At 42.9% G+C, this 23377-nt stretch overlaps 1 protein-coding gene across 7 annotated transcripts in view; it reads left to right on the forward strand.

Annotated features, from left to right (window-relative positions):
- tenm4 (teneurin transmembrane protein 4) overlaps positions 1 to 23377 on the forward strand; it is a 973741-nt gene that overhangs the window by 786275 nt on the left and 164089 nt on the right. For all 7 annotated transcript variants that reach the window (XM_048532769.2, XM_048532768.2, XM_048532771.2 and 4 more), the window contains 3 exons: positions 5545 to 5759; positions 8901 to 9111; positions 12975 to 13076. In XM_048532769.2, the coding sequence (XP_048388726.2) occupies positions 5545 to 5759; positions 8901 to 9111; positions 12975 to 13076 (528 nt within the window). The remainder of the gene's footprint in view (positions 1 to 5544; positions 5760 to 8900; positions 9112 to 12974; positions 13077 to 23377) is intronic.

The following is a 23377-nucleotide window of genomic DNA, read 5'->3' on the forward strand; positions in this document are numbered from 1 at the left end:
AGATAGTAGGAACTGCCGTTGCTGAAATAGGGTCCCGACCCGAAACATCAAGCTTTCCTTCTCTGATGCTGCTTGGCCTGCTGTGTTCATCCAGCTTCATACCGTGTTATCTCTGTGCAATAAGTAATAACTTTATTTTTTTTAAAGTGCTTCGAGAAGGAACTGATTCTCCTCCAAAGAGACAACTGGGTCTTGAGGACAATGTGCCCTGAATCCACAAGTACAGGAAAGTACAAAATTTCAGATTCAAATAAATGAATGACTTGTGTGCTGGTTTCCTTCTCTGTAGCTAAATTATGAAAGCTCAAACCACTATCCAGAATGTTCTCTGGTGGCTAGCCACCAACCTCTTTGATATTTTTTTTCCTGCCATTTTCAGTTTTAGTTTTGTGAGAAATGAAGAGTCTACCCTTGCCCTGAACTATGTTTGGGCTAAAGCATTTCCGAAGCCAAATAATTAATTCTGCTTAATAAAGAATCTTAATGGTTGGGAATTATGTACAATGTCTTCATAATACACATTCCATTGTAATGAAGTGTGATGTACATCTGACCTCTTACTCTAATATTTGTACACCTTGAGACTTCAGGCTTAAACTGAGGATTCATGGGCTCAACCATGAGATTATGAGACTTGGCATTTGAAAAGATTGACACATCTTCTCCAGTATCCCAATTCTAACTGACTTATCTGCTGTTTACTTTAATCTCGGTGTATCCAAATTCATCCGACAGTTCTTTACCATCAAGGAAATTGAATTCTTGCTCTGGGCCTGTCCCTCTGGAAGATTCATCCTATCACTTTTTGTGCCTCACTGCTTTGATCCTCACAGCCCTCTCTGGCCTGTGTTTAAATTTCCATGCTACTGTCACCTTACAGCAGTCTCTCTCTCTCTTTGCACTTGTGAGTCTCCGTAAAAGTCCCCGGGATACTAGTGCAGATCATCAATGGCTTGAACCATGCCTGTTCTTTCAAGCACTTGCCATCCAGCATTTTTTGAGGGCTTGTTTCCTACCCCAATCTCTGGAAGTAATTTTGTTTCAGTCTTATTTTGCTTCTTCCGGCCTATTTGATTCCTTCCTAATTCCAACAGTATACATTTCTCCTATGCTTTCTTTAACTTCTGTCTGGGCTTTCTGCAGTTCAGAGTCTCAAAGTTCATCGCTAACGAGCCTTGTTGTATAAGACAGTTGATCTGAAGGAGTTAAGTGAAATCTTTGGAATAACTAAACCCTCCATTGTTATGTAAATGAATAATTTAGTCAGTTTGTTGTTGATGCTTAGTTTGACATGTAGACATCTATAGACATGTAGAATTGACCTATTTAATATACTTTAGGAGATAGCAACCTCTCACTTAATGTTAATACAGTTAACCCGCCTCAAGCTAATGATATCCATTGTCTTATTAAGACCATAAAGACATAGGGGTGGAAGTAAGGCCATTTGGCCCATCGAGTCCACTCCACCATTTAAATCATGGCTGATGGGCATTTCAACTCCACTTCCCTGCACTGTCCCCATAGCCCTTGACTCCTTGTGAGATCAAGAATTTGTTGATCTTATTATGTAATAATCTGCTTCTTTTTACTCAAAACCCCAGCAGTAGAGGCACAGGTTTAATTCATGGCTAGTACAGCAGACTACTAGTCTGAAAACAGTTGGTGGTAGCAGATCTACCCAAACAAGATCCCATCATAAACAGATACTAGCTGTGAGCATCTCTAACTATGGGCCATGACCACTGCTGAGCTTCACTTGGAGTATTTTCCCACTTCTGGGTTTTGATCGCTGTGCTGGCCTCGTGGTTTGCCGTCACTGGTCTTCACTTCAGGCTCCAGTGTGCATAATGAGAGAGATGTGAATAAATAATGTGGATCTAGTCAATACTTTCTTTGCAGCTCTTCCTATGTTACTGCCTTGGACAATGGCAGAAGGTCTTCATCTCAAGCTTGACTTCTGCTCTGACATTGCTAGGATCTTGATGTCAAGAGATTCCTGAGTCAGGAAGGAAATATCCTTACACCTTCTCTAGAGAGAAAACAGATATGAGGATGGCCATCATCTAGATGAGGCATTATTAGATGGGTTTCCTTTGGTCAGCCCAAGGAGCACCACAGTAACCCATCCCACCTTTCTCCCTGACTGTTCATTGTGAGAAGAAACTGGTTTCTGAGCTAGAATATGGTAAAATGGTGCACCTTGCTTTCATTCCCTCCTAGTCATCCACCAGCTTCTCCCTCTTTTTCCTTTGCCACACCCATGTTAGAGGTAGCCTCTCCTCCATCACCCTGGAGCCTCTGCCCCTCTACACTGGACCCCATTAAAATTACGATCCACATGCTTGAATTCCCCTTCCACCCCCGAGCCCACACCCGTCACCATCACATGCTTACCATGACCCTTAGTTCCACAATTATCCAAGTTACTCACTCCTTCATTTTTAGAGATCCCCCCACCCCATGTGACCATCCACTTCCTATCCATGACCCTTGAACTCTGACCCTACTGTGTGTCATTTCTATCTATTAGTGTAATGATTCCAATACCTTCCCAGTGGGGTCATTTTAATTCCCTGGACCTCAATGTTGACAAAGTTGACCCAACCCAATTTTTGCAAATCCTCAATCACTATCCCTGCTAAAGCAATCAATGGGTATAGAGAAAATATGAGAACAGGATATTGATAGGGATGATCAGCCATGATCATATTGAATGACAGAGCAGGCTAGAAGGACTGAATGGCCCACTCCTGCTGCTACTTCTTATGGTTTGGTTAGTGAAGCCCCTCCCATCTGTAACTCCACTATCCATGTTCACACACCTTGCACCCTTCCACTCTTACCCCACCCTCTTGCCCCATGCCTATAAGACCCTAGCATGCCTCCCTCAGTCATCCTCCATGCCCTTGGGTTTTGATTATGGAAACCCACTCTCAATTAATGCATCAGTATGGCATAAATTAACACTTCCCATAGCTTAAAGGCTGTGGCTACTCATTCCAGGGTCCTGTAAAACAACAGTTTAGGCAAGGTGATGGACCACTGGTATGATTGTTAAACAGTTAATCCAGAGACTCAGGTAATGTTCAATTGTTTATAGAATCCCTACAGTGTGGAAACAGGTCCTTTGGCCTAACAAGTCCACACTGACCCTTGGAGCGTCCCACCCAGACCCATCCTCCTAGAACCCACCTAAGCTGCACATCCCTGAACATTATGGGCAATTTAGCATGGCGAACCCACCTAGCCTGCAGATCTTTGGACTGTGGGAGGAAACCGGAGCACCCGGAGGAAACCCACGCAGACATGTGGAGAATGTGCAAACTCTGTACAGACAGTCACCCAAGGCTGGAATGGACCCGGGTCACTGGCGCTGTGAGGCAGCAGTGCTAACCACTGAGCCACCGTGCCACCCGGGACCCAGCTTTCAAATCCCACCATGGGAGATGGTGGAATTTGAATTCAATACAAATCTGGAATTAAGAGTCTAAAAATGACCACGCATCATTATTGACTGTTGGAAAAACCCATATAGTTCATCAATGAAAGGAAGGAAACTGCCATCCTTTATCTGGTCTGGCCTACATGTGATTCCAGACCCACAGTAATGTGGTTGCCATTTAACTGCCTTCTGGGCAATTCAGGCTGGGTGATAAATGCTGACCTAGCCAACGATGCTATCATTCCACGAATGAATAAAAAAACTTTCCACCTGCACCGTCTGTTATGTAGTCATTAATCTGAAAACACATATTGCTTGCTTATGCAGAACCTACTTGGGAAGGAAAATTTGGTTTTGGTGAGCTGGCCTTTCGGTACGCATGATTGAGATTCAAATGCACATGGAAGGGCTTCTCAACACCTGTCTGTGGGGGGCTAGACCTTTTTTTTAAAGTTCCAAGAACTTAATTGCCAAAGATCAACCCACCGTCTGGGTTTTGAATTTGGGCCTCCACTCCCACGGTCCCATTTAGACCAATATTATGAGGTAGATATTCAGTATTTTAGAAAGACTTTCTTCCATCACTTTACACTATGCTCCAAGGCTTTGCGAGCCGTTTAACAGGCTTCAATCACATTTACTCCCTGCCACAGAACTAATACAGTCATCCTGTATCCATGCTGCATGATCCCTCCTTGTCCTTTGACGTTTTTGCAACCTGCACCCACTGTTTCTCTTCCTTTGTGCAGCCAAATAAAATTGCCCAAAACTTTTCTATTTTAACTTATCTGGTATCACGAGAGACTTCCCTGCCATGGCTTCTCATTCCTGTCTATTACCTTTAATACAATCAATCAATCTATCATCCAGTGAAGTTCCCTTGTTTGTCTTTCTCTCCATTCTAGGTGGGCCTGGGAGATTCTGCACATGGTGTAAATTGTTGTAATGTATAGAGGTTGGAGCCTGAGCTGTAGAATTGTAAGATTTTAAATGGTTGTGTGATTGATAATTTTGAAAACTGCAGTTCACTTTAAAATTCAATTAAAAATGTGTGATCTTTGTCATTAAATTCAACTTATCTAAATTCAAATCATTTAGTAACTATTCAGCCCTGCCGCGTTGTTAGTAATTTATAATTCAAAGCATTAAGAAAATGTTAGCACCAGAAACAACTTTGAATTATTATGAGTAAACTGCAACAGTAAAGTTTTGTGAAAAGTTAGGTTGTTCTGTTGAAGACTCTAATTGAAGAGTTGTTAATGAAACATTTGTGACAATTCAGAAAACCAAAGCATCAATACAAGCTGACATCGAACAAAAGTCATTCCAAACCTCATCAGAAGGCAGAAGTATATTAAAAGGGTATCTTGTGTGATCCTGTTTTTAGTTATTAAAAACAAAGCCAATAACAAAAGTTAGTCACTTTGTTGATTATAGCTGACAGCATGAAACAGTAGAGCGCCAAACTGAGCTGAATGTTACCATTAAGTGAGCTGTAGGCATGCTTTTTCTTTGAATCACACAATAAGATGACAAGGAGAATTCTTTTCCCAAGGTTAGGAAATGTCAAGACAAATCTGGACCTGAATAGCAGATACTTAGCCTCCTGAGAATTTTGTATTAAAAAAGGATGTCACAGGTGTACAGTAATGTCATACAAAATCAATAACCTTGAGATAGCAAGCCATAGGGTTGTCCAGGAGATTAACAGCACTAAATTTTAGTGAAAAAATAATAATTTCACCAATATTTGAAGCCCATTATATTAGCTAGGTCCATTCTTAGTAATAATTCATCTCAGATTTTTGAAAATCTCAATTTGCAGAATACTTTTAAAAAATTCTTGTGAACAGATTTACAAAAATAACAGGAGAAAAAAGCTTAGGGTCTAATAAAACTACGCAGAGCTGGGTAATAAATACTGCATTTGGTTTTGTCTCTGCATATTATGATTTTGCTTTGCCCCACCTTTCTCTACTTTCTCCTAAAGTGCTCTACATTTTTGAATCCTTTCGAAAAGTTTGCTCCTTCACATTTTGGCTTGGCCAATTTCTCTTCATTGTGCAAGGAAGTACAAAACTTTTGCTATATTTTCACAGGAAAAACAGATAATTTAATCCCAGAAGATAGCTATATAGATTCTGGAGAAATTGATGTCGGGCGGAGAGTCACCCAGAAGATACCACCTGGCTTATTCTGGCGCACTCAAGTGTTCATAGATCATCCAATGTATTTGAAATTTAATGTTTCGCTGGGCAAGGATGCTCTGGTTGGGATTTATGGTCGACGTGGTCTACCCCCATCTCACACACAGGTAAATATTACTTCAGTAATTCAATCACGTGAAGACAGGACTAGCATTTTTTTTAACATGCGCCCTGTTCAATCTTTGTATGGATATAACAATTTCCCATTTTATCCAAATGTAACCATTAGAGAGCTATATTCAAAGCTGCCAGGAGATTGCAACAATGGTTTTCACAGCAGTGAGACAAGGGTGCAATTATCCCCGTTCTAGAGATGACAAAAAAGGCTGCTGGACGGGCATTTAATTGAGCAAGTTGGCCCCAGAGAGATACCAGCCCCTTCCCATCGTCTCAACAGTTAAGTGCTAAGTAATAAGACTTGACTTGGTACTAGGTAGGGCTATTAAATGGCAGGCACAAGAAAAATGAATGTTTTCCATGGAACTGAGGGCAGCCGGCCTAGTTAAGGGGTGGGCTCTGTTTGCTGTAATCTGGGGCAGAAGGAATTCAAATGGGCAGCCGCTGAAGACTATCTCTTCATCTCTGCCCCCAATCCCCTTGACCATCCCCTCAACCTGCACAATGAGACTAGTACAATCTCCCTGTTGTCATGTTCTTGTGCCTCAGCTAATAAAGGAGGTAGTCCATGTGTCTTTTTAATGGTTTCTTCTACCTCCCCTCCTATCTTCAGAGATCTATGAACATGCTCTCCAAAGTCTTTCTGCTTTGTTCACTTCTCTGTATCTGACCATTTATTTTGTATTTTTTTGCTTATGTAACATTCATGCCACACAAATGCATGGCAATGGCCTTCTGCATGAAGAGACAATCTAACCACCCCTTTGACATTCAATGGTGTTAAATTCACTGAAATCCCACTATCACCATCCTGGAAACTGAACTGGATTGGCTGTAAAAATACTGTGGCTTCAATTGCAAGTCAGAGGCTAGGGATACTGCAGCAAGTAATTCACCTCCTAACTCTGCAAAGCCTATTCAATTGTACCAGCCCAAGTCAGGGGTGTGATAGAATACTGCCTCCACTTGCCTGGATGAGTGCAGCTCAAACAGCACCATCCAGGACAAAGCAACCCGATTAGCACCACATCCACAAACACCCATTCCATCCTCCAGTAATGCTCAGGAGCAGAAGTGTGTACTACCTGCTAGATGTGCTGCAAAAATCCACTGAAGATCCTCAGAGAGCACCTCCCAAACCCACAACCACTTCTATTTAGAAAGGCAAGGGCAGCAGATACATTGGGAACACTGCTATCTGCAAATTCCACTTCAAGCCACTCACCATCCCGTCTTGGAAATATATGGCTGTTTCGTCAGTGCAGCTGGGTCAAAATCCCGGAATTCCCTCCATAACAGCATTATGGATCTATCCACATCACATGGACTCCAGTGGTTTAAGAAGGCTGCTTACCATTACCATCTCAAGGGCAACTAAGACCAGGCAATAAATTCAATCCCAGCCAGAGACTTCCACATCCAAGTGAATATAAAAAAGAATTTGCCTTCCCCAGATTTTCACTTCATATTTCTCTAGACTGGATTCCATTGCCACCTAACCCTACAATTAATGTCTTCCTGCAGCTATCTTCTGCACAATTGACTCATCGGCAATCTTTACAACATCAGCACACTTCTTAATCATGGCCTCTAAATTTAAATAATTATTTATGCCATGAAAAGTAAAGTATCAGCCCCATGGAAATTCACTGAAAACAGCTATCTATTTAGAGGGGAAAATGCATCAGCCATTACCCTTTTCACCCTGCACTGATCCAGTGTAAGATCTAACTTGTCATACCCCCTTGGATCCTATGGACTTTTGTCCTGACCTTTTTGTCATGCAGGACCTGTCAAAAAAACCTAGTTAAAATTCATGTAGATTACATTAAAAATATTCAAATCACTGACCTCTTATGTTAAAGAGTTTTAAAGATTATTTTTATTTATTTCAGTACATATTTTTTTAAATGTGAACTTCGGTGGTTGAAAATCAAGTTATTCAGACTTGGTGGATTGGCACTTTCAGCTGTTTAATGAAATGTCACCAAGGTATCACTTTTAAATATATGAAGGATTTTTTAACTGTTTTTCTCAAAAGGGTAATATTTTAAAACATTGATAACAAAGTGTGAAGCTGGATAAACAGAGCAGGCCAAGCAGCATCTCAGGAGCACAAAAGCTGACGTTTCGGGCCTAGACACTTCATCAAGGGTCTAGGCCCGAAAAGTCAGCTTTTGTGCTCCTGAGATGCTGCTTGGCCTGCTGTGTTCATCCAGCTTCACACTTTGTTATCTTGGATTCTCCAGCATCTGCAGTTCCCATTATCTCTGATCAACATTTTAAAACATTGCCAATTTACACTCATTCATGGCAAGGTTACCTTTTGGTAATATGTTTTTAGTTTTAATGAAAACTTGAATGCAGAGAAAGGATACTTCACAAAACAAAGAGATTGTGCAGTCTGTGCTGCCATTGACACATTGTGTACAATGTAGAAACTGTATCCTTTATTGTGCCTATGATCAGTTCAGTTCAGCTCAGGTCCTGTATTATAAATTATTAATGACACCACTTACTTTTTAAAGGTGAGGCTAAAATTAAGTATTTGGTTGAAAATAATATCACAACTAGGATCCTTATATTTTCTTTTTAATTTGTGGATCGAGTTGTTTTATGCTTTTTGTATTACCTCTTCCTGCTCTTTTTTTAAGTTCCAGGCATTTCCCACTGGTCCAGTGGAATTTCACGTAAGACATACTGTATGAAGATGGCTTAGCATTGTGTACTGTCTCTTTGGCTTTGTTTTGAAAGTATCAGATATACTGGAAGAAAGGTTTTTTTTGCTGTAATCTGAAAAACATTGAGTTGATTTCTTTGCTTGAGGAAGAACGTGCATCATCGAAGCAGAACTGGAGTTGCAATCAGGAGGGATTGGGTACAATGATAGATGGCTTTAAAACTGAACAAGACTATTTGAGGCAAAGAATAGTCTGATTCAGAAGCTCAACCATTGCCTGACTAAAGTCAGCTATTGTAGGCTCCTGCATAGCTGGCTCTTGGGAATCAGATTTTGTGCAGCATTGCCATAAAAGCTGATTCGATAGGGCAGGTGATATTCTGAGATTGATGTGTACAGTGGCTCTCGTGCAGCAATTACAGCAGTGTATTTTATCATTTGTTTCTGGTAGTTTGGCTTTGTGGAGTTATTGGACGGCAGACGTCTGCTAGCACAGGAAGTGAGAAGCCTGGAGGGATTCCACCACCAGCACAGAAGCTTGATCCCTCTGACAAATCGAGAGACAGGATTCATTAGGTATTTGGATTCTGGGATCTGGCATTTAGCCTTCTACAATGATGGAAAACAGATGGAGCTGGTCTCCTTTATAACCACTGCCATAGGTAAGCTTTTACTAGCACATAATGAAAAGATATTTTAAAACAATGCCAAACGTACCAATTGCATTGATAAATCTTTGCGTATTTCTGTGAACAAAGAAGACTAGTGATTGGTTTCCTATTGCATAAAATATGACAGAAGTACTGTTACATTCAAAGTGCTAGTTTGTCTGACCTGTACATTAACAAATAGTTTAACTATTCAAACATTCCACCATTCCATTTTATAATTATTTATATTCTTCAGTGCAGTATTCCCCACTTAATCCTTGTGGAATGTGAACAACTGATGTTCTTTTATACAAATATTTCAAACTTTTCACATTTATTAAAAAACAGTTACAATATTACATTTCCCATTCATAAGATTACACAAGATGCATGGAATAGAAACAGATCAATTGGACCAACCAGTTCATGCCAATGTTTATACTGTACTTGATGCACTTCACATAATTTCTGACCTAAATCCTCTATTATATCATTATTTTCCCCTTCACTTTAATATGCTTATCTAGTTTGTCCTTCGATGTATCTGTAGTAGTTACTTGGATGGCTCTCCGTGATAGTACTTTCCACAGTTTTGCTACTCTTTGAGTGAAAGTGATTCTTCTGAATTCCTTGTTGGATTTGGGATAAAAATTATGATAATTATTATTGGAATAAATATTGTTGTTCAAATGGGAGCATGCTAGTTTAGCTGGACATGTTAAGTTAGAATTATCTGTGCCAAGTCCAAAGACACTCTGAATGAGCCAAAATGTAGAATAAAAACTGTTGAATATTTTTTTCTTTGGACACATAAGAAGTGAACAAATTATTCACTGATAGTTAGTTGCAAATAGAAACAAGATTTTGGAGGGCTTTCCAATCTCTGATGTGCTAAATTCTGCATTTGTCTTGGATTGTCTTATATTTTAACTGAGTTCATTTTTACTAAGTTCTATTACTTACATAAAGTGGAATGAGTAAACAGAAGACTGCCAAAATCTGCAAGATTTGTAAAGAATTTTTCAGGAAAGAATTCAAGCTAACTTGGACCATTACTTAGAGCACAGTGCTCTGATTGAATTCCAAGCTTTTGGCCAATTCCTTTTACAGTTTTATTTATTTTTTATAAGCAGTATCTGCTTCCAAAGCCCTTTATTGTGAAGTTTGTTTGTTAACAGCAGAGGTATATCTGACAAATCTGCCCTAGCTTTAATTAATTAGTAGCATAACATTCCCTTGCTGCGTCCCTCAATTCATTCTCCAGAAGCAATTTCAGTCGCCTCTTGAGCACAATATAGTGTCTGCCCGCTGTTGGTCCCTTTTTACAAAATGATGTAAAACTTGAATGTTAATCGCTGATGATTTGTAATTAGGGTAAAGTGTTTCACCAGTGTTCCTTCATATGTTACTCTAAGGGGCTGTTCAGTAGGCTGTGGTGGAGGATGGACCATGAAAATGTCTCAGCAGAAGATGCTGTTCTGCAAAAATGGAAAAGTAATGTATTTAATATCAGTAACTATAGACAGCTTACATTAATTCTGAGGCATATTAATTAATGCCAGCAAATCTTGGCAAAAAGCATGTTTCTCCATCAGGAAAGTGTGAAGCTGGATGAACACAGCAGGCCAAGCAGCATCTCAGGAGCACAAAAGCTGACGTTTCGGGCCTAGACCCCTCACTCTCTGATGAAGGGTCTAGGCCCGAAACGTCAGCTTTTGTGCTCCTGAGATGCTGCTTGGCCTGCTGTGTTCATCCAGCTTCACACGTTGTTGCCTTGGATTCTCCAGCATCTGCAGTTCCCATTATCTCTTTCTCCATTAGGAAACTCTTGTCGACAGCAATAATACATGCAAAAATACTAAATTGAGTTAAAATTCAGATTTTTTTTTCCAAATGTTTGCCAAAACAGACTCTATTTTGGATCCTAAATTTGATTTGAAACTTGAGCCTAGTTTATTATATTTTTATAAATTTGAAATAAAATGTAATTATGGGGAACGGCTTGCAACTGCCCCAGATATTGAAAGATAGACTTTTGTTGGTGCTGTCTGATAAGATGACAACTTGTACGAAGTACCTTAGTCCATGAAACTCCTGTACAGCAGGTTAACATACATGCTCTTGATTTGATTGTTGTGACATTGGGAAATCCTATGACATTTTTTGAAGTTTTCTAATTGCTCTTTTAATAAATATCATTGAAAATTAATTCTATGGAAAATGGGAGATCCAATTATATTACACAATAACTATTGTTTCCGCTGCTGGGTAGTCTCTCATTAGCTCACTATGGGACAATTCATTTTGTTATACAGTATATGAAATATTTAGGTTCAGAAGATAATTGAGTATCTGTGGCTTCTATCATAGCATGAACTTTTACCTCATCTGTCAGTTTTCTGTACTGGGACAAAGAGAAATGATTCGCGTAGTTCCTAACTTCTAAATTGCATTCTGTTAGAATAATGTCTTTCCTTATACTTCTCTGAGAAAAACATAAATTAAGTCTGTGAGGACTGCTAAAGTTAGCATTTTTAGCTGTGCATTGCAAGGCAGCATAAGCTGTAAATAAATAAATAAAAGTGATATATCAACAGTGAGAGAAATACAACTTTTTTTAGTAGTCATTTCTTTTTTGGGTCAGGAATTCTTCTCAAGTTATATTTATTGGCCCAAGTTTTGTACTGTAGATGACTAAAAATAACCATGAAGCTACTTCCAATGATCATTATTAAAGAGTAAATTGTACAACAGCTTCCAGCAGCCTCACATGCAACGTGTAAATTAACATTTTATTGTCTAAGTTGCTCAGTTTCATCAGGAGTTTCACCATTCTAGTATCTCACCAAGACAAAAGTTTAGCCACTCAGTACCCACTGGTCAGAAAAGGTGCACATTTTCCAGCCTTTGGTATGTCTTATTTACTGACATATCTCTTTGGGACAGAAAGCAAGCGTTTTTTCAAATGTGGAGTCTTATTCCTTAAAATTTTAATTATCAGGAGAGATTTTAAAAATTTGTTTGTTTCAGTCTCTTTTTATCTCTGTCTATTGATCCCACCTTCCTTTCTCTTTATTTCACTTTCTTTGATGTTTGATTTAGTATTTTATTAACAATTCAAGCTATCTCGTTCTGACTTTGCAGTAAGAACTTTCTAAGTAAGAACTCTCCGATGTGATTGGTTGAAAAGCTATGCTGCTACTTTCCCTGTTGACAAGACTCCAAATTCTCTTTTGCAGCAAGCTTGCTGAACTGTAGTTCTAAAAACTACAAATTCCAGTGTGATAATGCTTAGAAAGTCTTTGCAGACTGTGGGAGGGTGACTGTAATGAGGGTCAATGCCCTTTGTTCATAATTGACAACAACATTGGGCACTTGTTTCTCCACACCTCTTGATCAGCGTTTATTAAACATTTTTGTAACTATCTATTTTCAAGAAACTTCATCTGATCCCATGTTTGTGCAAAATTCTTAGTTGCAGATGTGTTCCAGGACTCTGCAGGGATACCTCTGAATAATTCCTGTTTGCTCCTGTCAAATAACCAGAATGTTACAAATTTAAGACTCATCTTATTCAACAATTGCATCAGATTGTTGGACAGAAGTGTGAGGGAGTAAACAGTTTTCCACTGCAGCAGTGCATTTCCTGATGGTCAGTCACCCAGCACGTGTGTGGTGTTCATGAAGTATATTGGGAGCTGAATGATCCTGCTATCAGGTGGAGAGACAATACACTGGAGCAATAAAACTGATGCATATCATTCTAGTCATTTTTTAAAGGAATAAATATAGCAATGTAGCAATTGTCGATCTCTTTAGTTAACGTTATACATTAGGAAAATGTAATCTCAGTCTGTGATTTCAATTTCTCTCAGAGTCTGCAGATGAATGTCCAGCCAACTGTTATGGGAATGGAGAATGTATGGCAGGCACGTGTCATTGTTTTCTAGGCTACGTTGGAACAGATTGTGCACGAGGTAAAAGCTTCTTGTCACTGCTGTAGGAACTTGTTAAAACCTATTTTATTGTAATCTTGATTAAATACCCGTCAGTTGATATCCTTATATGCAGTTGGTAATTTCTTTCGGTTCAGGGGCCGGATTTTATTGAATTGGGATCACTCAGGATGCTTTTAAATGGCAGTTGTTATCTGATTCCAGCATTTCTGCCCACATTCACAATCCTGGCATCTATGCCTGGATCAGGATCAGGATAAGGGAGCAGCTGGTGAAAATGCATGTAATCTCCCAATTTGCAGAGCTAGGCATCTCATAATCAGCCTCCTCTTCCCACAGTTTTCATGGAATCCAACTAACTTCTCATGAAACATGCCTAACAGTCCCTCAGGATACAGGAATGTTTTGAAGGTTATGTTGAAAAGGGTTTTACCCGTGACCCCTCCCTCTTCTTCGGTCTTTCTGCATCCTATGTGTACACTCCCCCAGTATACTCCAGAAAACTATATATTAACAATTATGAGCCTTCAAATGAATTATAAAGAAACACGCACTTAAAATCTGTTTTGACAATCCTGTAAAACCGTCAGTCGGTCACGGCCATTATAGTATCAATTACAGAAGCATTACCTCACTTCACATTCTTTATCCTGTCCAAATAAATGAACAACATTGGAAAGGAAACAATTCAAAACAAGAATCACTTACTCCAATCTCATAATGGCTATCAAAGTAAACACTCCAGTAAATTAATACATTAGTGAGCTTTGGTTGTTAACTGTATTAAAAGGAACAAATAGCCAGCCATTTATTTCTCCAAAAGGAGTTGAAGAGAAGGATCCAATTGTTATAATCCAATTGGGTATCCTTGATACAGGTAATGCTGAGAAATGAGATTCTGCTAAGGGTATATGAGCAGCTTGGGTTTGATTAAAAAAACTACAAAGGCCTTAATTTTTTATTACTTTCTGAGCCACAGGTAACTGGCACAAGGTAAGTAAGATCAGAGTTGGATATACAGATCAAATATTGATGTAGGAGAAATGAGTTTCAGTTGTGGGACAGTGGGGACAGGGAGGTCTGTTCTGTGGTCCAAACTTCAGACTGGACTAGTATCCTAGTGATTTATATAACTAAGGCTTTAGAGAGAATGCTAAATGAAATAGTGTGAAAGAGAGCTCATGCAAGGGGAAATTTAAAAACTTAATGAGAAGGAAGCAGGAAATAATGCAATTAGCAGCCCACATTATGACAACCAGTCTGTCAGGAAAGGACAGAGGGTACAAACATAAGAATACACCAGCAACACAGGATCTAGTGGCAGAATGGTAAAGTTACAACCTCTGAACCAGGAGGCCTGTTTCAAGTCCATCCTGCTCCAAAGTTGTGTCATAACATCTCTGAACAGGTGGGTAGAAAATATTTACACCAACAGATAGGGTCAAAAATAGGGAGATTGCACAAAAACATAATTAAAGGCTTCCATGCCTGATACATTTGTTAGATTTCTTTCAGAACGTCACAAGCAGGTTATTTTACAAGATAAGAGCTTACTCTGTTGTATTAATACATTAACATTGAGAGAGGATTGGCTACTGAATGGGGAACAGAGTTAGGATAAACAGTGAATTATCAGATTGACAATTTGTAACAGGTGGAGTGTTACTAGGATCATTGCTGGGTTGTCAGTCATTCATATACGGTCTTATTGTCTTGAATGAAGTAGCTGAGTATATTGTAGCAAAATTTACTGATGAACAAAGATAAGTAGTTGGTGAGGAAGACATGAAATCTGAAATTCAACAAGTGAAAGGGGCTCCACAACTTAGTCAAAAAGGCACAACCAACCTGAATCAAATTCACCAGGGAGTGGGAGAAGCTTCACACATCTGTAATTCACAGAGGGATCAGCATATTTAAAAGTACAGCTACCTAGGTTCAGAAGCAATAGCCACCACCCAGGTTTCTGAAACATCACATGAGGGCTTCATAGATTTGACGACAATGTCAAAACCCACTGCAGTTCTTTGGAAAAGAGAGGTCAGATACCTACTTGCGGATATCTAGAAGTAGACATGAGGCTAAAGTCTGTGGAACTGACAAATTATTTAAAACCTCTGCTCTTTAGATTTTGAAAGTAAAGCCCAACCAGCTGTGTCCCACAGTTGAAAAAAAACACTGCTTGGAATGTCAATGAATATTTGTTGAGAGAACCTTGAGGGTGAGGGCTCCCATTGTGGTAGTATTAATGCTTGACTGTTCCTAGCGCTTATTATTGTGCAGCACCTGTACCATTTATTGATAACCCTATAGGGTTGTAAGGCAAAGAACTAGCTTTAATGTGGGGCTATGATTACAGATAATTGCTCCCATAAGGGGTTGAGTATTTAAAGGGATTTAGCTGTGTTGAATGGGTTTTTATCAATGAGAGCTTTTTTTAAGTATAGTGAAGCCTGTGATAGATGCTTAGAACTTCCCCTCAATTTAATCTCAGCATGGTTTCTGATATTAGCGTATAGTGGAATAAGGTCCACGGGAGGAGAGGGATCCTAGTGTTAGCATGGCTGAGATAGGTAGATTTTGATCTATAAGAGGATCTAAGGTTGAGGGAGCAGGAGAGAGCTGCAGGCAGAAATACGGGGTTGTCGCCACAATCAGATCAGCTATGACCATAATGATGGGCTGGGCAGACTCAAAAAGCCATTGAGAGTCCTCATACTATTTCTCTCATTCTTATAATTGGCTGCCCAGCTGTCAGCACACCATTGAGCTTCTAACCCTGGAAATGTCAGTGGCAGCAGCGAAATCTGTGGCTCTCCTGGTGCTTCCAGCTGCCATTTTACCAGGCCTCACAACTAGCCACCTGTCTTCATAGGGCTGGGTAAAAAATCCAGCCAGAGATGCTTTCTGAGACTTGCTCTATATTTTTAGCGTTTTATGTTTTTATTTCAGATTTCCATTATTCACAATGTTTTACTTTTGTTGATCAGTAGATAGGAATGGGTGTGTGTTAGAGCGTGAACATTGACTGTAAGTGATCCACAAATATCTAGGCAGAACATTCCAACACTTCCTGCGCCTACACTCAGGGAATTTAAAACAATTGCAATCGATCTTTGTGAGACAGCTTGTGACTGTTCTTTGAATGTACACTGACTCGCCTCCCAAGGGTCTGATGACATTGAAGGTACATAAAATAAATAAGCCTTGCTTGTCAACTCTGATAACCAAAACAGAGATGGTCTCTGTTTTACAACTGACTTTCCTAAAATACAAAAAGCCATTGAAAGCCACATGCTTCGGGCCCAGCTGATCCACACTGAACTTTCTGTCCTCACCAGTATCTGACCCTGCTTCCTTTGGATCACAATCAGACTATGGTAACTGTTATTTCTCTAGAACATTAATGAGTGCATATGTTTGCAAAGTGAAATGCAATATGACATTTTATTTAAAGCTACAATGTGGATGCATGTAAGCTTTACGTTCAACATACACGTCAAAGGTGTGATATTTATACTAGGAAATGCAACATAATTGGAGGAAACATATTGTATATTTCACCTGTTGAGTTACACAGGATAGATCTTACACTAGATCAGCTATATTAGGAGCAGGAGTAGGCTATTCAGCCCATCAAGCCTGCTCTCCCATTTAACATGATCATGGCTGATCAAACACTTCAACACATTTTACCCACAGTCTAAGTAACTCTTTCTGCTATTGGTAATCAGAAATCTATCAACTTCTAATTTAAACAAACTCAAAGACTCAGCTTCCACAGTCCTTTGGGGTAGAGAAATCCGAAGATTCACAGCCCTCTGAGTAAAAAGATTGCTCCAAATCTAGGTTCTGAATAGCACCCACTTATCTGTAAATCATAAGACCATAAGACATAGGAGTGGAAGTAAGGCCATTCAGCCCATCAAGTCCACTCCGCCATTTAAATCATGGATGATGGGCATTTCAACTCCACTTCCCTGCACTCTCCCCGGAGCCGTTGATTCCTTCTGAGATCAAGACTTTGTCGATCTCTGCCTTGAAGGCATTCAACGTCCCAGCCTCCACTGCACTCCGTGGCAATGAATTCCACAAGCCCACCACTCTCTGGCTGAAGAAATGTCGTCTCATTTCAGTTTTAAATTTAACCCCTCTAATTTTATGGCAGTGCCCACGGGTCCTAGTCTCCCCGCCTAACGGAAACAACTTCCTAGTGTCCACCCCTACTAAACCATACATTATCTTGTAAGTTTCTATGAGATCTCCCCTCAACCTTCGAAACTCTAATGAGTACAATCCCAGGACCCTTAGCCGTTCATCATACGTTATGTTCCATGGTCCTGCGCTTCCAATCCAGGAGAACTATCTTACCTTCAACTACTCTGTCTAGTCCTTTAAGTATTTTGTTGGTGTCAAGGTGACTCCCTCTCATTCTTCAAAACTGGAAAGAATACAGGCCCAGTTTGCCTAATGTCACCTCACAGGACAGTTCAACCATCCTGGAATCAAGACTGTTGAACCTCTGTTGCACTCCCTCCATGACAAAAATGAGGAGATTGAAACTGTACGCAGAGTACAGTGGGTGCAGTCTAATCAAATTCCGAGATAATTGAAGGAATCTTCACGACTCCTGCACTCAAATCATTGTGCAATAAAGGATAATATTCCATTCAATTTCTTAATAGCTTGCTGCACCTGCATGTGAGCTTTCAGTGAATTGTCAACAAGGACACCTAGGTCCCTTTGTACATCTATACTTTCTAACCTCTTAACATTGAAGAAGTAACCTTTTCTAGGCAGTAAGCTCTTGTCATTAAATATATTTGAAAGCAAGTTGGAGCACCATTTGTTGTTCTATGTGGCCCATTCACGGTATTTCTATTCAGCCGCGTGAGAGAGGTAAGATTTCAAAGGGACTTGAGGGGCAACTTTTCCACACAGAAAGTGGTGTTTGTATAGAATGAGCTGAGAGGAGGTGGCAGAGGTGGGCACAATTACAACATTTAAAAGGTATTTTTTAAATGGGTACATGAATAAGAAGTGTTTAGAGGGATGTGGGATAAACGCAGGCAGATGGGACTCGTTCAGTTTAGGAGTTGAACTGAAGGGTCTGTTTCTATGCAGTATGACTCCATGACTCTATGACTGTAAATCATGAGTGCAGCACAAAGAAGCAAACTGTGTGCTGCAAATAGCACAAACTAAGTTTATAAACAAGCTCTTTCCGGACATTTTCCCAGTGCTACCATTCTGCACAAGATATCCTAAATTTTGTTTGAACCCTGGATGACTTCCTAAAGTTGTTATGATCTTGTTAGGGCTGGTTACAGACAAAATCTGAAATTCTAATTATATACTCAAAGGAGAAAGGCACACTTTTTCATAGTTTTAAGCAAATATAAAAATGTTAACTATACAAATGTTAGAAAAGCAAACAGTCAACGTTGTTTGTCTTGAATTCTGAAATCCAGACTTAACATCAGGTTAATGTGAATTAACAGGCAAACTATGATCAAATACAAGGTAATAAAGTGTGAAGCTGGATGAACACAGCAGGCCAAGCAGCACCTCAGGAGCACAAAAGCTGACATTTGGGTCCTAGACCCTTCATTAGAGAGGGGAAATGGGGTGAGGGTTCTGGAATAAATAGGGAGAGAGGGGGAGGCGGACCAAAGATGGAAAGAAAAGAAGATAGGTGGAGAGGAGAGTATAGGTGGGGAGGTAGGGAGGGGATAGGTCAGTCCAGGGAAGATGGACAGGTCAAGGAGGTGGGATGAGGTTAGTAGGTAGGAAATGGAGGTGTGGCTTCGGGTGGGAGGAAGGGATGGGTGGGAGGAAGAACAGGTTAGGGAGGCGGGGACAAGCTGGGCTGGTTTTGGGATGCCAGTGGGGGGAGGGGACGAACTGGGCTGGTTTTGGGATGCAGTTGGGGAAGGGGAGATTTTGAAACTGGTGAAGTCCACATTGATACCATCGGGCTGCAGGGTTCCCAAGCGGAATATGAATTGATGTTCCTGCAACCTTTGGGTAGCATCATTGTGGCACTGCAGGAGGCCCATGATGGACATGTCATCGAAAGAATGGGAGGGGGAATTGAAATGGTTCGCGACTGGGAGGTGCAGTTGTTTATTGCGAACCGAGCGGAGGTGTTCTGCAAAGCGGTCCCCAAGCCTCTGCTTGGTTTCCCCAATGTAGAGGAAGCCACACCGGGTACAATGGATACAGTATATCACATTGGCAGATGTGCAGGTGAAACTCTGCTTAATATGGAAAGTCATCTTGGGGCCTGGGATAGGGGTGAGGAAGGAGGTGTGGGGGCAAAGGTAGCATTTCCTGCGGTTACAGGGGAAGGTGCCGGGTGTGGTGGGGTTGGAGGGCAGTGTGGAGTGAACAAGGGAGTCACAGAGAGAGTGGTCTCTCCGGAAAGTCGACAAGGGTGAGGATGGAAAAATGTCTTGGGTGATGGGGTCGGATTGTAGATGGCGGAAGTGTCGGAGGATGATGCGTTGTATCCGGAGGTTGGTGGGGTGGTGTGTGAGAACGAGGGGGAACCTCTTTGGGCGGTTGTGGCGGGGGCGGGGTATGAGGGATGTGTTGCGGTAAATGTGGGAGACGCGGTCAAGGGTGTTCTCGACCACTGTGGGGGGAAAGTTGCGGTCCTTGAAGAACTTGGACATCTGGGATGTGCGAGAGTGGAATGCCTCATCCTGGGAGCAGATGCGGCGGAGGCGGAGGAATTGGGAATAGGGGATGGAATTTTTTCAGGAGGGTGGGTGGGAGGAGGTGTATTCTAGGTAGCTGTGGGAGTCGGTGGGCTTGAAATGGACATCAGTTACAAGCTGGTTACCTGAGATGGAGACTGAGAGGTCCAGGAAGGTGAGGGATGTGTTGGAGATGGCCCAGGTGAACTTGAGGTTGGGGTGGAAGGTGTTGGTGAAGTGGATGAACTGTTCGAGCTCCTCTGGGGAGCAAGAGGCGGCGCCAATACAGTCATCAATGTAACAGAGGAAGAAGTGGGGTTTGGGGCCTGTGTAGGTGCGGAAGAGGGACTGTCCCACGTAACCTACAAAGAGGCAGGCATAGCTGGGGTCCATGCAGGTGCCCATGGCCACGCCCTTTGTCTGTAGGAAGTGGGAGGATTCGAAAGAGAAGTTGTTGAGGGTGAGGACGAGTGCAGGTAGGCGGATGAGGATGTCGGTGGAGGGGGACTGGTCGAGCCTGCGGGACAGGAAGAAGCGGAGGGCCTGGAAGCCATCTGCATGCGGAATACAGGTGTATTGGGACTGGACGTCCATGGTGAAAATGAGGTGTTGGGGACCAGGGAATTTGAAGTTCTGGAGGAGGTGGAGGGCGTGGGTGGTGTCATAGACGTAGGTAGGCAGTTCCTGGACCAAAGGAGAGAAAATGGAGTCCAGATAGGTGGAGATGAGTTTGGTTGGGCAGGAACAGACTGAGACAATGTGTTGACCAGGGCAGGCAGGTTTGTGGATTTTGAGAAGGAGGTAGAAACGGGCCGTGCGGGGTTGGGGAATAATAAGTTGGAGGCTGTGGGTGGGAGGTCCCCTGTGGTGATGAGGTCATGAATGGTGTTGGAGATGATGGTTTGGTGCTCAGGGGTGGGGTCATGACCAAGGGGGCGGTAGGAGGAGATGTCAGAGAGTTGGCGTTTAGCCTCAGCGATGTAGAGGTCAGTGTGCCATACTACCACTGCGCCACCCTTGTCTGCGGGTTTGATGGTGAGGTTGGGGTTGGAGCAGAGGGAGTGGAGGGCTGTCCGTTCTGCGGGGGAGAGGTTGGAGTGGGTGAGAGGGGTGGAGAGGTTGAGGCGGTTAATGCCTTGACGGCAGTTGGAGATGAAGAGGTCGAGGGAGGGTAGGAGGCCAGGGGTGGTGCCCAGGAAGAGGACTTGTGTTGGAAGCTGGTGAAGGGGTCAGTGGGGGGAGGGTTAGGCTCCCGGTTGAAGAAGTAAGCGTGGAGGCGAAGGCGGCAGAAAAACTGCTTCATGTCCAAATGTGACTGGTATTCATTGATGTGTGGGTGGAGGGGGACAAAGGTGAGCCCATTGCTTAGGACTGACCGTTCATCCTCAGTCAGTGGGAGGTCTGGGGGGATGGTGAAGATTCGGAAGGGCTCAGTGTGGCTGTCTCCTCTGGGGTTGCTGGCTGTGGAGGTTGTGGGCAGAGCGATGCATTTGTTGGCCGTGGGCGGGGTTCCGTCAACAACCCACAGACAAGAGTGGCGCAGTGGTAGTATGGCGCACTGGCTGCTACATCGCCAAGGCCAAACGCCAACTCTCCGACACCTCCTCCTACCGCCCTCTTGATCATGACCCCACCCCTGAGCACCAAACCATCATCTCCAACACCATTCATGACCTCATCACCACAGGGGACTTCCCACCCACAGCCTCCAACCTTAATATTCCCCAACCCCGGACGGCCCGTTTCTGTCTCCTTCCCAAAATCCACAAACCTGCCTGTCCTGGTTGACCCATTGTCTCAGTCTGTTTCTGCCTCACCAAACTCATCTCCACCTATCTGGACTCCATTTTCTCCCCTTTGGTCCAGGAACTGCCTACCTACCTCCGTGAAACCACCCACGCCCTCCCCCTCCTCCAGAACTTCCAATTCCCTGGTCCCCAACACCTCATTTTCACCATGGACGTCCAGTCCCAATACACCTGTATTCCGCATGCAGATGGCCTCAAGGCCCTCCGCTTCTTCCTGTCCCGCAGGCCCGACCAGTCCCCCTCCACCGACATCCTCATCCGCCTAGCTGAACTCGTCCTCATCCTCAACAACTTCTCTTTCGATTCCTCCTACTTCCTACAGGCAAAGGTGGTGGCCATGGGCACCTGCATGGGCCCCAGCTATGCCTGCCTCTTTGTAGGTTACGTGGAACAGTCCCTCTTCCGCACCTACACAGGCCCAAAACCCCACCTCTTCCTCCGTTACATTGATGAATGTATCGGTGCCGCCTCTTGCTCCCAAGAGGAGCTCGAACAGTTCATTCACTTCACCAACACCTTCCACCCCAACCTCAAGTTCACCTGGGCCATCTCCAACACATCCCTCACCTTCCTGGACCTCTCAGTCTCCATCTCAGGCAACCAGCTTGTAACTGATGTCCATTTCAAGCCCACCGACTCCCATAGCTACCTAGAATACACCTCCTCCCACCCACCCTCCTGAAAAAATTCCATCCCCTATTCCCAATTCCTCTGCCTCCGCCGCATCTGCTCCCAGGATGAGGCATTCCACTCCCGCACATCCCAGATGTCCAAGTTCTTCAAGGACCGCAACTTTCCCCCCACAGTGGTCGAGAACACCCTTGACCGCGTCTCCCGTATTTACCGCAACACATTCCTCACACCCTGCCCCCGCCACAACCGCCCAAAGAGGATCCCCCTCGTTCTCACACACCATCCCACCAACCTCCGGATACAACGCATCATCCTCCGTCACTTCCGCCATCTACAATCCGACCCCACCACCCAAGACATTTTTCCATCCCCACCCTTGACGACTTTCCGGAGAGACCACTCTCTCCGTGGCTCCCTTGTTCGCTTCACACTGCCCTCCAACCCCACCACACCCGGCACCTTCCCCTGTAACCGCAGGAAGTGCTACTCTTGCCCCCACACCTCCTCCCTCACCCCTATCCCAGGCCCCAAGATGACTTTCCATATTAAGCAGAGTTTCACCTGCACATCTGCCAATGTGATATACTGTATCCATTGTACCCGGTGTGGCTTCCTCTACATTGGGGAAACCAAGCGGAGGCTTGGGGACCGCTTTGCAGAATACCTCTGCTCGGTTCGCAATAAACAACTGCACCTCCCAGTCGCGAACCATTTCAATTCCCCCTCCCATTCTTTCGATGACATGTCCATCATGGGCCTCCTGCAGTGCCACAATGATGCCACCTGAAGGTTGCAGGAACAGCAACTCATATTCCACTTGGGATCCCTGCAGCCCAATGGTATCAATGTGGACTTCACCAGCTTCAAAATCTCCCCTTCCCCCACCGCATCCCAAAACCAGCCCAGTTCGTCCCCTCCCCCCACTGCATCACTCAACAAGCCCAGCTCATCCCTTCCCCCCACTGCATCCCAAAACCAGCCCAGCCTGTCTCTGCCTCCCTAACCTGTTCTTCTTCTCACCCATCCCTTCCTCCCACCCCAAGCCGCACCTCCATTTCCTACCTACTAACCTCATCCCACCTCCTTGACCTGTCCATCTTCCCTGGACTGACCTATCCCATCCCTACCTCCCCACCTATACTCTCCTCTCCACCTATCTTCTTTTCTCTCCATCTTCGGT

This window comes from Stegostoma tigrinum, chromosome 6, assembly GCF_030684315.1.
Source record: "Stegostoma tigrinum isolate sSteTig4 chromosome 6, sSteTig4.hap1, whole genome shotgun sequence".
NCBI lineage: Eukaryota > Metazoa > Chordata > Chondrichthyes > Orectolobiformes > Stegostomatidae > Stegostoma > Stegostoma tigrinum.